Raw genomic sequence first — 13,369 nt, 5'->3', positions numbered from 1 at the left:
CACGAATCTTCACTGGTTCTTGTTCATTAGAAGGTAAGTTCTCAAGTTCTTAGCCTGCTATTTAAGGTTCCTCTTCCATTACAATTTACCTTTCCATCCTTATAATCTCTGCATGAAAAGCCCTTTGTTTCTACCAGAATTATATCAGACTGCTATAGTTGATTGTCCTTTATGGAATAATGACTGAAAGAAACTTGAGGCAGTTTAAGGACATGAAGAGTGGTTGAGTGAGTTGCCCATGTTAAACAGTACAGTCAAATTTCCTGCTTGTTGGGTGTATTCTTAATATCCCATTATGATGGGATGGGGTAGAAGAAAAAGAGAAACGGGTTCAAATGTGGATCCTGTATTTCCCATGTGTTACCACAAACAAGTTATTTACCTTCTTTGAGCCTAAATATATCTTTGATAGAAAAAAAAAAAGCAGGGGTGGGGGGATAACAAAATACCCCCTCATAGGGGTGTGGCGAAGTCTAAGCAAAACTGTATTATGAGGGCATAGTATACAAGGAAGGATCTATAATGTAGTAAATGCTTGAAAAATGTTAATTCTTCTCCTCCCCTGCTCCAATTTCATGTCCGGTATAAAATCAGATACATGGGAGAAGTGCGCAATAAATATTAACTGATTAGGCTTACCTTCTCAAATGTTGTTTTGCTTCTGGGATCCCAGCCATATCCTCTTTCAGTAAGTACTTCTTAACTCCTAAAACATAATTTTCAATGTATTCCAACCAGTTCAACTGGCGCACATCAAAGTTGAATACCTGAAAGGCAAGAAGACATTATGGATTGCTAGAATTGCACTGCTGGAGACCATCACTTTGTCCTTTTGAAAAATTTCTTTTACATAAATGAGTGAAATTCAGTTTGGGAGACTTGGGTGGGACCCCTTCAAAGGAGATTATTTGAACAGTTATTTCCAAGGCACTGACAAAATGGATTATCATTTACACAGAAACATTCAGACACCGATCAAGCACAAATATTTGATATTTAAGAAGTCTTGTGAAGGAAATTTAAAGGAACTGGCATTAGCTGGTAAAAGCTAATTTCATTTCAAGTAAATTGGGATTAATTATTTTTAAAAGTGATGGGTAGGGAGCAAAACAAACTGTGCTTCTCCTTTTTTCCATTCTTTAAATTTTGGTGGTGTTTCCTTGGCCTACCCTCCTTTCCTGCAATATCACCATTTCATTATGCAGATTAAGGTAAGCTGAATAAGCAAACTCTTAATAGTTTAGCAGAAATTATATTCTGTATTTGCTTTAGAGATGTTACCTACTATGTGTGCTGTTAAATGAAGCCCTTCAAAAACATTTCTTTTAGAGTTAAGCGGTAAGAGTTAAGTGTTTCTCTTGGAACCATAGTGTATTTTCTCCTCTTGGATACAGAATACCATGGAACTATATTTTCCCTTTCACTTTGCCACCAAAAAGCTCAAAAACAGATTCTCTGCTTAACTGCAGTGACTTAGTAAGATCTTGTAGACTACATATGGACATCCTATTTTTTCATTCTTATCTTTGACTTCATATTTTAATGCATATTTCCCCTAGTTTGGTGTTTTATTTCTATTTTCTTTTATTATTATAGATTATATATAATACATATGATATTTTACATTTATATATAATTTATTATATATTATATGATATATATGTTTATTGCAAGTTATCTCAAATAATACGGAGTATTAACAAAGAGCAGATGAGATGATTGAGTTCCAGAGAGCTTCATAGACTTGTCCAACAACTGAAATGCTTTTCAAAGGTAATTCTGCATCACTTTGTTTGGATATGTTTATTTACTATAGTATCACTAAATATTACTTATTCATTTATATAAAGAGAGGCTTTTATTTTTATACCAGTTCACATTTCTAAGTTAGATTTCAGTAACGTCCTTGTTTGGAATCCTCATTCCATATGGCAAATCAAACTGAATTCTAAGCCAATTCTAAGCCAGAGTTTGGCAATTATATGCAATTTTCAGGACTGTTACCTTTGCTATTTTGAAAGTGTATGTTAAATCCATAGCACATTTGATTCTTTTCATTTTCAAAAAATTTTTGGTTATTTTAGGTTAAAATAGTGAAATGTCAAAAAATGAAACTCTAAGCTGCCTTTTCAATTAGAGGGATAAATTACATGGGAAAAATGCAATAAAGATAACTGTACATAGAACCTGTAGCTAATTTTAAAAACCATTTACAATAGTTTTTTTTTTTAAACAACATAGTTTGATCATTATCCATGCATTTCAAACAAGTACTTAGAATAATTTTGTTTATACAAGGGATGTAAATATTTCTGAAAATAGCTCTATTTCATGTCAGTTTTAGAGATGCTCTGCAATGATTTCAGTTAAAATATCCCTCTAAATCTCACCTGGTGTATTTAATTTAACATTTATGGTGTTTGACTTTAAGTAACCCTTAGGTTCCATGACCCGAAGTAATTCTAGGGCTTGGATTTGAATTATACTCTGAAGCTGGTATGTAGGAGTAAAGCCCATAGCTGGCATGTGAGGCTGGCAGTAGCCTCGCATTTCCTTCTCAGTGTGATGTGGTCTCTTCTACATGCTGTCAAGTACTAGATAAATCGAGAAATGCTTTTTACTTTAAAAATTTTTTTAATTAAAAAAACTTTTATTTATTTTGAGAGCAAGTGAGTGAGCAAGCGTGAATAGCGTAGGGGCAGAGAGAGAGAATCCCACTGACAGTGCAGAGCCCGATGTAGGGCTCAAACTCACAAACCGTGAGATCATGACTTGAGCCAAAACCAAGAGTCGGTTAGTTAAAGCTAACCCCAACTCTTATGTGCATCCCACTAAGACCTCCCTCCATCAGTACTGCCTTCTCTCTAGTACATGTACAGCACATATAGCCTCTATCCCTATAATGATCTTTGATAATTCAGATTTTCATTCCTCAAGACAGGCCTTCACATTAACTGCTTAATAGCCATGCCATTTATTTTCTTTACATTAGCTTCTTGGCAGTTATAAATGTTAAGTCTTGAAATCTTTGTATATTCTGAAATTCACAAGTATAGAAATCTTGTGTACTTTATACGTTTCCAGTTTGTTTGTTTTTTTTTTCCTCAGAGAGTCATGTGTTCCCTGAGCATATCCTGAGTTTTCAATTAAATTTTAAAGTTTTCACTCTCTTGGTTGACACTATCTACTAAAACTTTCTGGGGTACCTGGGTGGCTCAGTCAGTTAAGCATCAGACTTCAGCTCAGGTCATGATCTCATGGCTCGTGGGTTCAAGTCCCATGTCAGGCTCTGTGCTAACAGCTCAGAGCCTAGAGCCTGCTTTGGATTCTGTGTCTCCCTCTCTCTCTCTTCCCCACCTCTACTTGCACTCTATCTCTCCCTCAAAAATAAACATTAAAAATTAAAAAATAAACCTTAAAAATAATAAAAAGGAAGGAAAGAACTGTAGCTTTGGAGATGCAGAATGATCTTGATTTAACAAGAGCAGTGGGTGAGTTTATGAGCAATGAAATTGTGATTTTTCATTGAAGTCCTATGCTGTGGGTTTAGGGAAAATACAGAGGTACTGAGGATTTGCTGAGGACAAACCAAGGGTGAACAGGAATGGAAGCGAAATATGTGAAATGTGACTGCAGGATAGCAGGAGGATCTAATCAAAGTCGAGAACCCAGGACTCTTACCTACATTAACTTATTTCCTGCATTGTGTCAATAATACTGATGGATTTTCTTAGCCAAAAAAAAAAAAAAAAAAGGGAGGGAGGGAGAGAAAGAAGGGAGGGAGGAAAGGGAAGGAAGGAAGACCAGAAAAGAGAAAAAAGAATTCTGTGTATGTAACTAAAACTTCTTCATCCATCAGCTTTCCAGGTCAAATGGTTGTCAGGACTCTACTCACTCTCTGGTCTTCAGGACTCAGCTCAGACATCAGCATTTCCGTATTGTATGTGCTCCATTCCCAACTCCGGTTGACAAAATACTCCAGCATGGACACTGTTCTTAGCAGCCGATTCATGAGCTTTGTCATCCTGAGGTAAAAATCAGGTAGAAGCAAATATCAGCACACCACAGATGGCTGCTTCCATGCTACTCTATAGGATGTAGGACACGTTATTTTTTGAGAAAAGAGAAAGAATTTCCCTCTTGCCCCCATTTCTTCATTAAAACAGATTCTTTTTTTCTCTTTCCACATTATCTCCGTTGAATAAAGGAAGGGGATGAAACTAATGGAGTCTATTAGGCATTTTAATACAAACAACCTCCTCCTCTTCCTCTTTACTACCTTCTCTTTCTCAAAAGTGGCAGATATTTTAAAAGCCGAGCCAGATATTGGAAAATAACTAGGTGATCACCTACTGTGTGGCACAGTGCTGATACTTTGAAAAAAATACTACCTCAGCTAATTCTCATATCTGTCAGGTAGGTATTTATCTGCATTTTATGAGTGGGTAGAAGGAGCTTAAGATAGATGAAGTGGCCATGATAATAATAAGTGTCAAAGGCAAAATTGAAACCCAGTTTTGACCACCCTCAAAAAGCTTATGCTTTTATGATCTCACCACTCTGTCCCATGACTTCAGATGGCCCACATCTTCCAGTCCTGTGGTCAGGACTTGGACCAGCTCTGCTGTGTGAACTTCTCAACTTTACAATAATTTATCGAAAACTTTCAGATGTGATCTTATTTGATCCTCACAGTAGGAATCTGTGAGGGAGTAAAGATCTATTATTATTTATCTTCCTTAATCTTACACAAGGGTTAACAGCTTAAAGTTCACACAGCTACCGCTGAAACCTAGATCTTCTGGCTACAGATCACTTTGGCCTGTAGAACATTTCTCTTAGGCCCGTTTTGCCAATAGTGATTACTGTAGTTGACCCAGTAATGACTTACACTGTTTTGGGAATTTGGTCTTGTTTCTGGTCAGATCCTAATGACTTATCAGGGACTTCTCTCATTGTATCATGGGAAATTCTTAGGCAGAGGGTAGACTCATTATTCCCTGGTACAAGCATTACAGTAGCCTTCCATTTAGCTATTATTATCTAACATTTTTGCTATAGACTATTTGTATGCCCCTCCTCCCCAAATTCATATATTTAAACCTATTCCCACCAATGTGATAGTGTTTGGAGGAGAAGACTTGGGGAGGTGATTAGTGCCTCTCTCTCTCCCTTGGACTTTCCAGCTAGTGAGGACACGAGAGAGAGAGAGAGAGAGAGAGAGATGGCTGTCTAGGAACCAGGAAGCAGGCCCTCAGCAGATGCTGAGTCCAGTAGCATCTTGATCTTAACACTGCCCAGTCTCCAGAACTGTGAGAAATAAACTGTTACTTGTAAGCCTCCCAGTCTATGATATTCTGCTATAGCAGACCTAATCATGACCATCTTTATCCATTCTACAGTTCTGATGGAATTGATGTGATTTTAATAAATTTAATTTTTGAAAATGATCCTTGTACAATGATATCCTATGTACAGAACTATATCAGCATAATTTTTTTAAAGAAAGAATACATTTCTTACTTTTAGGTAGAGAAGGTCTTCGTAATACATAAAATGTGAAAGCCATAAAGGAAAAGAGTGATTCATGTAAAAATCTGAAACTTCTTTAGTAATAATAGTGATTGCTATATGCTGTGCCCTCTTATATAAATAGTATAAATAAGTATGTTAACTGTCCCTTTTTATAGGTGAGGCAGTTAAGTATTAGAGATAGGACTCATATGGCTAATTTGGTGAAGACAGTATTTAAATCTGCAAGTTATACTTTGAACTCCATGCTATTAAGACCTACACTATATGTAGTTCCCTTGTATTAGAAAAAGTTTAATAATCGAAGGTATGAGATAAGAAAGTGACTTGGGAAAAATATATTAAATATAAGTTTACACACATACATAGGAGTTCCTGTAAATTAATAAGGACAACCTAAGAAAAACAGGTGAGAAACAGAGGCAGACAACTCAGGAGAAATACTGAATGCCCAATGACCACAGAAAAGCCCAGCCCCTCCAGCAATCGGGACTGCAAATCAAAGGAACGAAGAGATGCCAATCATTATCATTAGTTTGACGATTCAAAAGATTGATTTTTGGCAAAGTAGTGATGAGGGTAAGAAAAAACAAATTGTTACCCTCATGTGCTGATGTGATAGTGCCAATTGTCAAACTGACAGAGCCTTCCTTTAGGGCAGCCCGGCAGTTAGTCACAAAACTCAGAGACCTCCTCCAATCCAGCAATCACACTCCTCAGCTTCCTCCCCAGACCCAGTGGCATGTTCTAAAAAAATGCGTGTGCACTGATACTCATGACCGCATTGTTTGGAAGAGTTAAAAGGACACCAGTAGGCAGAATGACTTTAATTTTCATGGGCCATTAGTGAAAAAAGTTAGAAAATTTGCAGGCCTGATTTGCATACACACACCTCAACGCAAAACTATATTTATGCATGTCTATATATGGTTGTAAGTGCGTAAAAGATTATACACACACACACCTGGGAAGGGAAAGGGTCTCGAAGGATACTTGTGACCAAACAAACCTACCCATTTTCCACAAATATTAGTTTAATTTCTCACAAACAAAATTCATAAAGATTTTTATTAGGTCCCTTTCTCCTGTTTCTCTTTTCTGCTTATGGAACTTTGCTCTTTCTGCAGGTCTGCTCTTTCTGCAGGTCTTCTTTCAACCCTGATCTGTGTTAAAATCTTTAGCATTTCTGCCTACAATAGGTTTTTCTTCTTTTCCCATCTTTATTTAATAAGCCCCATACATGGGGTGCTTGGGTGGCTCAGTTGGTTAAGCACCCGATCTTGATTGTGGCTCAGATCATGATCCTAAGGTTGGTGAGTTCAAGCCCCATGTCAGGCTCCATGCTGACAGCACAGAGCCTGCTTGGAATTCTCGCTCTTTGCCCCTTCCCTGCTCACATGCGTGTGTGCTCTCTCTCAAAATAACTAATAAAAAAAAGCCCTATGCAAATATTTTCTCCATAGCCACAATGTCTCCTTTTCACCTTGCTCAAGAAAAAGCTGATGATTATTGAGTTATCAGCTTTAAATTGGGTCTCTGAAAATTTGGATAAAAGTGACATTGCCTAAGTTTTAGTCATTTGCACTGCTAAGAAGGATGGAAATTCAACATGCTGAGAGAGGCTTCCTCCTGTAGAGAGACTAGAACAGAAGGCAATGCTATTCATGCTCCTGACTCTTACTTGCAGCAATTGCCTTTGGTACTTATAATTATGACTCTTGAGAGACAATATTCAAGACACAGAACTTAAGTGAGAGAAAGGGATACGTCCTATGTCACACAGCTATATGGTGACACAGCTGCCTCAGCATCCACACATTTCATTCTACCTTGTTCCCTTTATTTCTTTACTCACCTCTAGGTGGCAGTAAATCTGGTTCAGGTTTCTCCAGATCTTTATTCTGTCACTTGGAGTCTACTTTAAATTCTTCCCCGCAGCTTCTACATCCTATTTGTAAAACTGGCATACCGAGAATATCCTCTCTGGGTTGTGAGAATGAAAATGAGATCATTCCACATCATCCCGTGTGTGTGTGTGTGTGTGTGTGTGTGTGTAAGTGAGGCTGTTATCGTTATTTTAATATTACCTAACAATTTAGAAAACCCCAGACTTAGAGTCTCAGTTGCTTTCCTTTTGGTGGATGATTACTTGCTGAATTCACCAAGTTCTTCAATATTGAACTTCCATTATTATGATAGAGGATTTTTAAGGTAGGAGTCCCTCTGGGGCTTCTCACTACTACTGCTTTGGTTTTGTCCCCAAATATATACATACGTGTGTGTGTGTGTGTGTGTGTGTGTGTGTGTATGATTTAGTTATCACCTTTGATCCCCAGATGAAAGGAGGGCTAAGGACTTTGGGATCCTAACCTTCCATGCGGCAACACTCTTAAAGCAATTGACTTCAGCTTCTTACCTGGGCTTCCTTCCTGTGAGCCGTAGATAGAAGTCGTAGATGATGGCAGGGGCTCGGTGGCTGACTGCATTCCAGTACTGGCTTGTGATGGTATTGGTTGTGAAGTCTGCATTCGGCCTCCTAAAAGCTCTCTCAAATGGGACTTTTTCAAAGGTTGCCAAGACTTGGAATCCTGCGGAAAAAATAGAGCACTAAGTCCAGGCACATATAAGCCCACTGTAGTCGAGGTTGCAATGGGTCAAAATGATAAAGACTAATGATTTGCTGTGTAGAGTCAATAATCAATCTGAGACAATATTAAGGTTATTTATGCCAGGCAAGAGGTCACCTGCAAAAATCAAACAATGAGAATGGGTTACAAAGTGGGTCCTTTTCTTGAAACCTTACACTAAAAGCAACTTCTTGGGGAAATAATAGTTCTAATCAATACAGTGAAGAACTGTTCAGAAAAACTTAAATCCATCATTGGTTCCAAGGATATCTAGTCTATTCTGAAAGCCCCAAGACAGAACCTGAAGGCTTTATTTCCTAGGCTGGATTGTTACTTGCAGAACCATCAGGAAAGTTCACATTTTACTTAAACCTTTAAAAAGGGTTACCTTTTAGAAAAAAATTTTTAATGTTTATTTTTGAGAGAGAGAGAGAGCAAGTGAGCGAGTGAGGGAGGGGCAGAGAGAGAGACACAGAATCGGGAGCAGGCTCCAGGCTCTGAGCTGTCAGCACAGAGCCCAACGCGGGGCACAAACTCGAACCGCGAGATCATGACCTGAGCCAAAGTCGGACGCTTAACCGACTGAGACACCTGAGACACCCAGGCGCCCCTATAAAGGGTTACTTAAAGCTTCATAAAGTTTAAGTAAAATAGAGAATATCAAGGCAGGATTCCCTTATATTGGTTCACTTTAAATACCAGTCTTTTACTTCTTGGATATTTCTGCTTCTCTAGGAATATCCAGACTCAATCGTCCACTCTTGTCTCCAGACTTTTTTTCACAATTTTTTACATTGTTATGTAGATAAAACCTAGTTAAAAACTTTTAATGTACAGTTGTAAAATAATTATTTAAAAAAAACTAATTCAAATTCAATATTTATTTTATGTATGTAAAATTTTCAAAGGCTATGCCTAAGTTCATTTTTCAATTATAATGATACCAATTCTTATGGTGATATGACTATTGTCCTCCTTAAACAAGATTACCTGGAAATCTATATAAAATATATATACCTTACACAGAAAAGATTCTCAAGAAATATCTGGCCCAGGAATCTGGACTCTTCTCCTCCCAGAGGGAGTCATAATCACTTTTAAGAATCACTAGTGAAGTGGTTACTGACCACTGGGGAGAGTCAAGAGACGCATCTTCTACTTCTATTTTGGGTACCAGCCTCCATATGAATTCGAATAGATCTTTTATTCTCCCGGGGCTGCATATGTAAAATAAAGCAAGGCCACTAGATTATTTTTAAGATTACTTTCAACTGTGATATTGTATAATTTGATAAAACAGAGATAATAAGTTTCAGCACGGAGGAAGACTTGTAAATTTCAGAAATGTAATTTCCATGTTTTATTTAAGAGCCTAAGATATCTGGTTTGCTTCTACGAATGCCACTTTTATAAGTGATATCATAATTCTGTTACTGACGTAGAGGAGACTTATTTCCAAATATGTTCAGAGTTATTTAGATATATTATCTAAAGAGCTGGATATATGATCTGAAGAACTTTGATGATAGTAGATCATTTCATTTTTACTGAAGTAACAACTTTGCAAACAATAGCATAGCAGAGTGTTCTGAATTGGGAATCAGATTCTAACAAATGAAGTTCATTTGATTTTTTCTATATCTAGTATCTAAACAAAATTAGATGTTCTAAAAGTTTCAGATATTTGCAAGACAACTCCTAAATTGACAAAGGAGGACAAGATTGGTTAGCTAATTTTCTTTTACATGCAGGATTAATTACTTCAACAAGATACTTTCAAGGTCACATGTAAGGCTCACTGTATAAATCAATGAAGAGTATTGCTGACTCAGTAACAAAAGTTAGTAGTATTGAACTTTTCTAAATCTACTTGGTCATTGATCATTTCACAGTCTCAGTGAGGGAGCAAGGGGGCAAGGGATATGCACATGGGAGCAGCTGCCCCAGCAGGAATATTTCATCATGGACATTACTTATCATTGCTGACTTTTGCTCACTTTTCTTGATTTTTAAAATCTTTGTAGCCAATGAACCCCTTATTGCTTACAATCATGTAGATATTCCACTGACTCCCTTTGATGTACCATAGTACATTCTAGTTAACTCTTACACATTTATAATTTCTAATTATTTTATCTTTTTTGCTTATTTTTTTTCTTTTTCTCCCATTTGACTCCAAGCTCCAGAACACATTTTGTCCATCCCCACCCCCTACCCCTGTGGTAGACATTCACAGTGTGAGGGCAGACACTAATAGTTAGGTAGTTACATCTCTATAGACACTTACCCATTTTGCCCCAGTTACAAGGATTGAAGTTACCAGACGTACAGTGGTAGATTAATGTTGACTTAGGTCTGAAAAATGAAATAAAAATTAAATAAATACAACTAAATGAAAGACTAATGGAAAAAATATAAGGAAAAATAACATTTAAACAAGATTGTTTCAGTAGTTTCCATAATGAAAGCAACACTTCCATCTTTTGTTCCTTCTTTGGGTAAAAAAGCAAAATGGAAGAAGACTAGGGAAATATGGGTGTTTGTGCATGTGCACACAGAGAGCTCACAAAGTTTGATGTATTTAAGCAGCAAATGGAGGTACCATGACAATGAGAAAGCGGGTCACATTCCTTACTTCTGGACATGGTTACTGGGCAAAATACAGGCTATGTTTTCTCCTAAATCCAGTTAAGCCCTGCTGGATTGAAAAACATCTAAATGGCTGACTTCAAATAAGAAAATTTTAATTCTATTTGTCATTTACTATCAAAGCAAATGTATAAACAACTTTTTTTTTTTTTTTTTTTTTTTTTTGTACTAGGAAATAGCCCCCATATGGTGATCTGAGATTTTGGCATTTATCAGGAAGTGAGCAGTTCTATAAAATATAAAAGATGCCCTCATTTCACCCACTTTTATCTCCTTTGCCTTGAAAAAGGAAGCTGTATTTTAAATTACCGAATAGAAGGAAAAACTCTTTTTGGTTATCGATTTTATGGTTAAAGGATTTAAAGAGTTTGTTACTTTATGACCAAAATACACATCAGTATTTATAAAACACCTCCATGCATACGTGATGGCATATTTGAAATTCTGTAAAATATTAAAACAAATCCTCTTTCACATTTGGGGTCTTCTGCAATCAAATGCATATAATAAGCCTAACATATTCACCCTCCTCCTCGTCAAAGCTCTGCAAGCTGGCTTATGCATGCACACCTGTGAACTGCTGTGTACCATCCTACAGCCAAGGTGAGATTGACAACTGTATCAACTGGAATTAAATCTGCCACTGCCATCGGAGTAGCTCTTATGGACCGGAGAAACCCTTTCCCGGCCTGCACAGGAAAAAAGAACATAAAATAGGTTTTAAGTAATAATTGGGGCTAATACTAATACCACTAGTTACAACAGTTAGCACTGACTCGCTGCTGACTGGGTTATTGTGCCAAGGCTGACTTTTCTCAGCCTACCCAACCCCCCAGCCAAGTTCGCCTCAAATGCCAGCATTTCCATAGTAGTCCTCAGGTCCCTTTAGAGAGTGGAGTTCCTCAGATTTGTGAGAGGTTAGTATATCTAGTTAATAAACACCAACAGTTTTTTCACATTTAATAATTAATCCATGAGATATTTTAAGAATTAAGGTTTCCCAAATTTCCCTCTATTACTAGTTTACCATTTCTTAAATGATGTCATTTTCTGCTAGTGCCTAGTAGCTTACAAACAGTAGTAGACATTAAAGGTTTAAGAAACACTTTTAAAAATTAGGGGCACCTGGGTGGCTCAGTTGGTGAAGCATCCAACTCTTGGTTTTTGGCTCAAGTCATGATCTCATGGTTCGTGAGTTCGAGCCCTGCATCAGGCTCTGTGCTGACACTGTGGAGCCTGCTTGGGATTCTCTCTCTCTCTCTCTCTCTCTCTCTCTCTCTGCCCCTTCTCCCCCTCCTCAAAATAAATAAACTTTTTTAAAAAATTAATAAAGTTCTACCATTCCACAAAAACTTTTTTATTACTTAGGAAAGGGCCACCACTTTTTGTTAAGTGTTAAGTATCTTAGTTCACAGATCACTGATCTTATGTAGATGTAAGAATTGGGAATTATTAACATTAATAAATAAGTCATGCCAACAAATAAGTCAGTTAATAAATAGTCATGTTTCTTGATTTTATGAAGTTATTGATACCCTGCATATTTCTAGCATCGATTTGCAATGGTTAGCACTTTCTTATGTTCCTCATTTTTATTTTCTTGTAACTGATTCCCCTTCCTTTGGATGTAAGAAATCAGTTTTAAAAAATTTAGAAAATCGGAATAAATATGATTTATAAATAATATAAAGAAACTCATTCTAGGGTCATGTTAAAATAATTATGTTCTAAGTTACCAAATATTCACCCCAACTAAGCTTTAAAGAAGAGAGAATTGAAGACAGGTAGAGAACAAAAAGAGAGGGGCTGCTAGAAAAATAAAGAAATCAGAAGGAAGTTCACTGTCCCTGTCTTTGACAGGTAGTCACAATTCACTCTCTTATATGTTAGTTCACGTTGGACCTAGCTCTGAGAAGAACAGAAATAACCTGAAGCATGAGGTTTCTAATAAGATTTAAATTCAGGGAGAAAATTGAATTCCTATTCATTGTCCTAAAGAGTAGAGTAATGGTTCTGGTCTTACAGTGTTTCAGCGTGAACTGTGAACTAGGTCACGGCTCATGTCAACCACATCAGCCTTCAATGCAGGGAGAAACCCACTGATGATGACTTACAGGCACCACTGACATTTCTACTTGTCTGTGAGAGGATCATTGGTGAAAAGTATTTACTAAAGTCATCAATTTTTACATGTGAAAAATTTGCTCCAGTGGGTGGTTCTCTTTCTTGTATCTGTTGAGCACCAGTTATTGATGTATGTATATATATACATACATATATGTATATATACATACACATATATACATATATACATGTATATATATATACACGTGTGTGTGTGTATATATATATATATATATATATATATATATATACACACATACATAAAATTTCTATCCACACACAAACTCTTATATGTGTATTATAATAAAAAATTTAATCTTTGGGAATGTGACGTTTATTGCATCCCCAGTTTGGTGTACTAATTCAAGCTATTAATAAAGAGCAAAAAGGAGGAAACACTCCCATCTTGTGGTAATCAAAGGGAAATACAGACATGG

The 13,369-nt window shown here is 36.8% G+C and overlaps 1 protein-coding gene across 2 annotated transcripts in view; it reads right to left on the bottom strand.

Annotated features, from left to right (window-relative positions):
• The window catches only part of FAR2 (fatty acyl-CoA reductase 2), a 151,457-nt gene that overhangs the window by 2,423 nt on the left and 135,665 nt on the right, over positions 1 to 13,369 (bottom strand). For both annotated transcript variants that reach the window (XM_030322080.2, XM_030322081.2), the window contains exons 7-11: positions 11,379 to 11,497; positions 10,447 to 10,514; positions 7,949 to 8,120; positions 3,896 to 4,025; positions 640 to 767 (exon numbers count right to left, since the gene is read on the bottom strand). In XM_030322080.2, the coding sequence (XP_030177940.1) occupies positions 640 to 767; positions 3,896 to 4,025; positions 7,949 to 8,120; positions 10,447 to 10,514; positions 11,379 to 11,497 (617 nt within the window). The remainder of the gene's footprint in view (positions 1 to 639; positions 768 to 3,895; positions 4,026 to 7,948; positions 8,121 to 10,446; positions 10,515 to 11,378; positions 11,498 to 13,369) is intronic.

This window comes from Lynx canadensis, chromosome B4, assembly GCF_007474595.2.
Source record: "Lynx canadensis isolate LIC74 chromosome B4, mLynCan4.pri.v2, whole genome shotgun sequence".
In the NCBI taxonomy this organism is placed as follows: domain Eukaryota; kingdom Metazoa; phylum Chordata; class Mammalia; order Carnivora; family Felidae; genus Lynx; species Lynx canadensis.
This window is presented reverse-complemented; position numbering and strand designations above follow the sequence as displayed.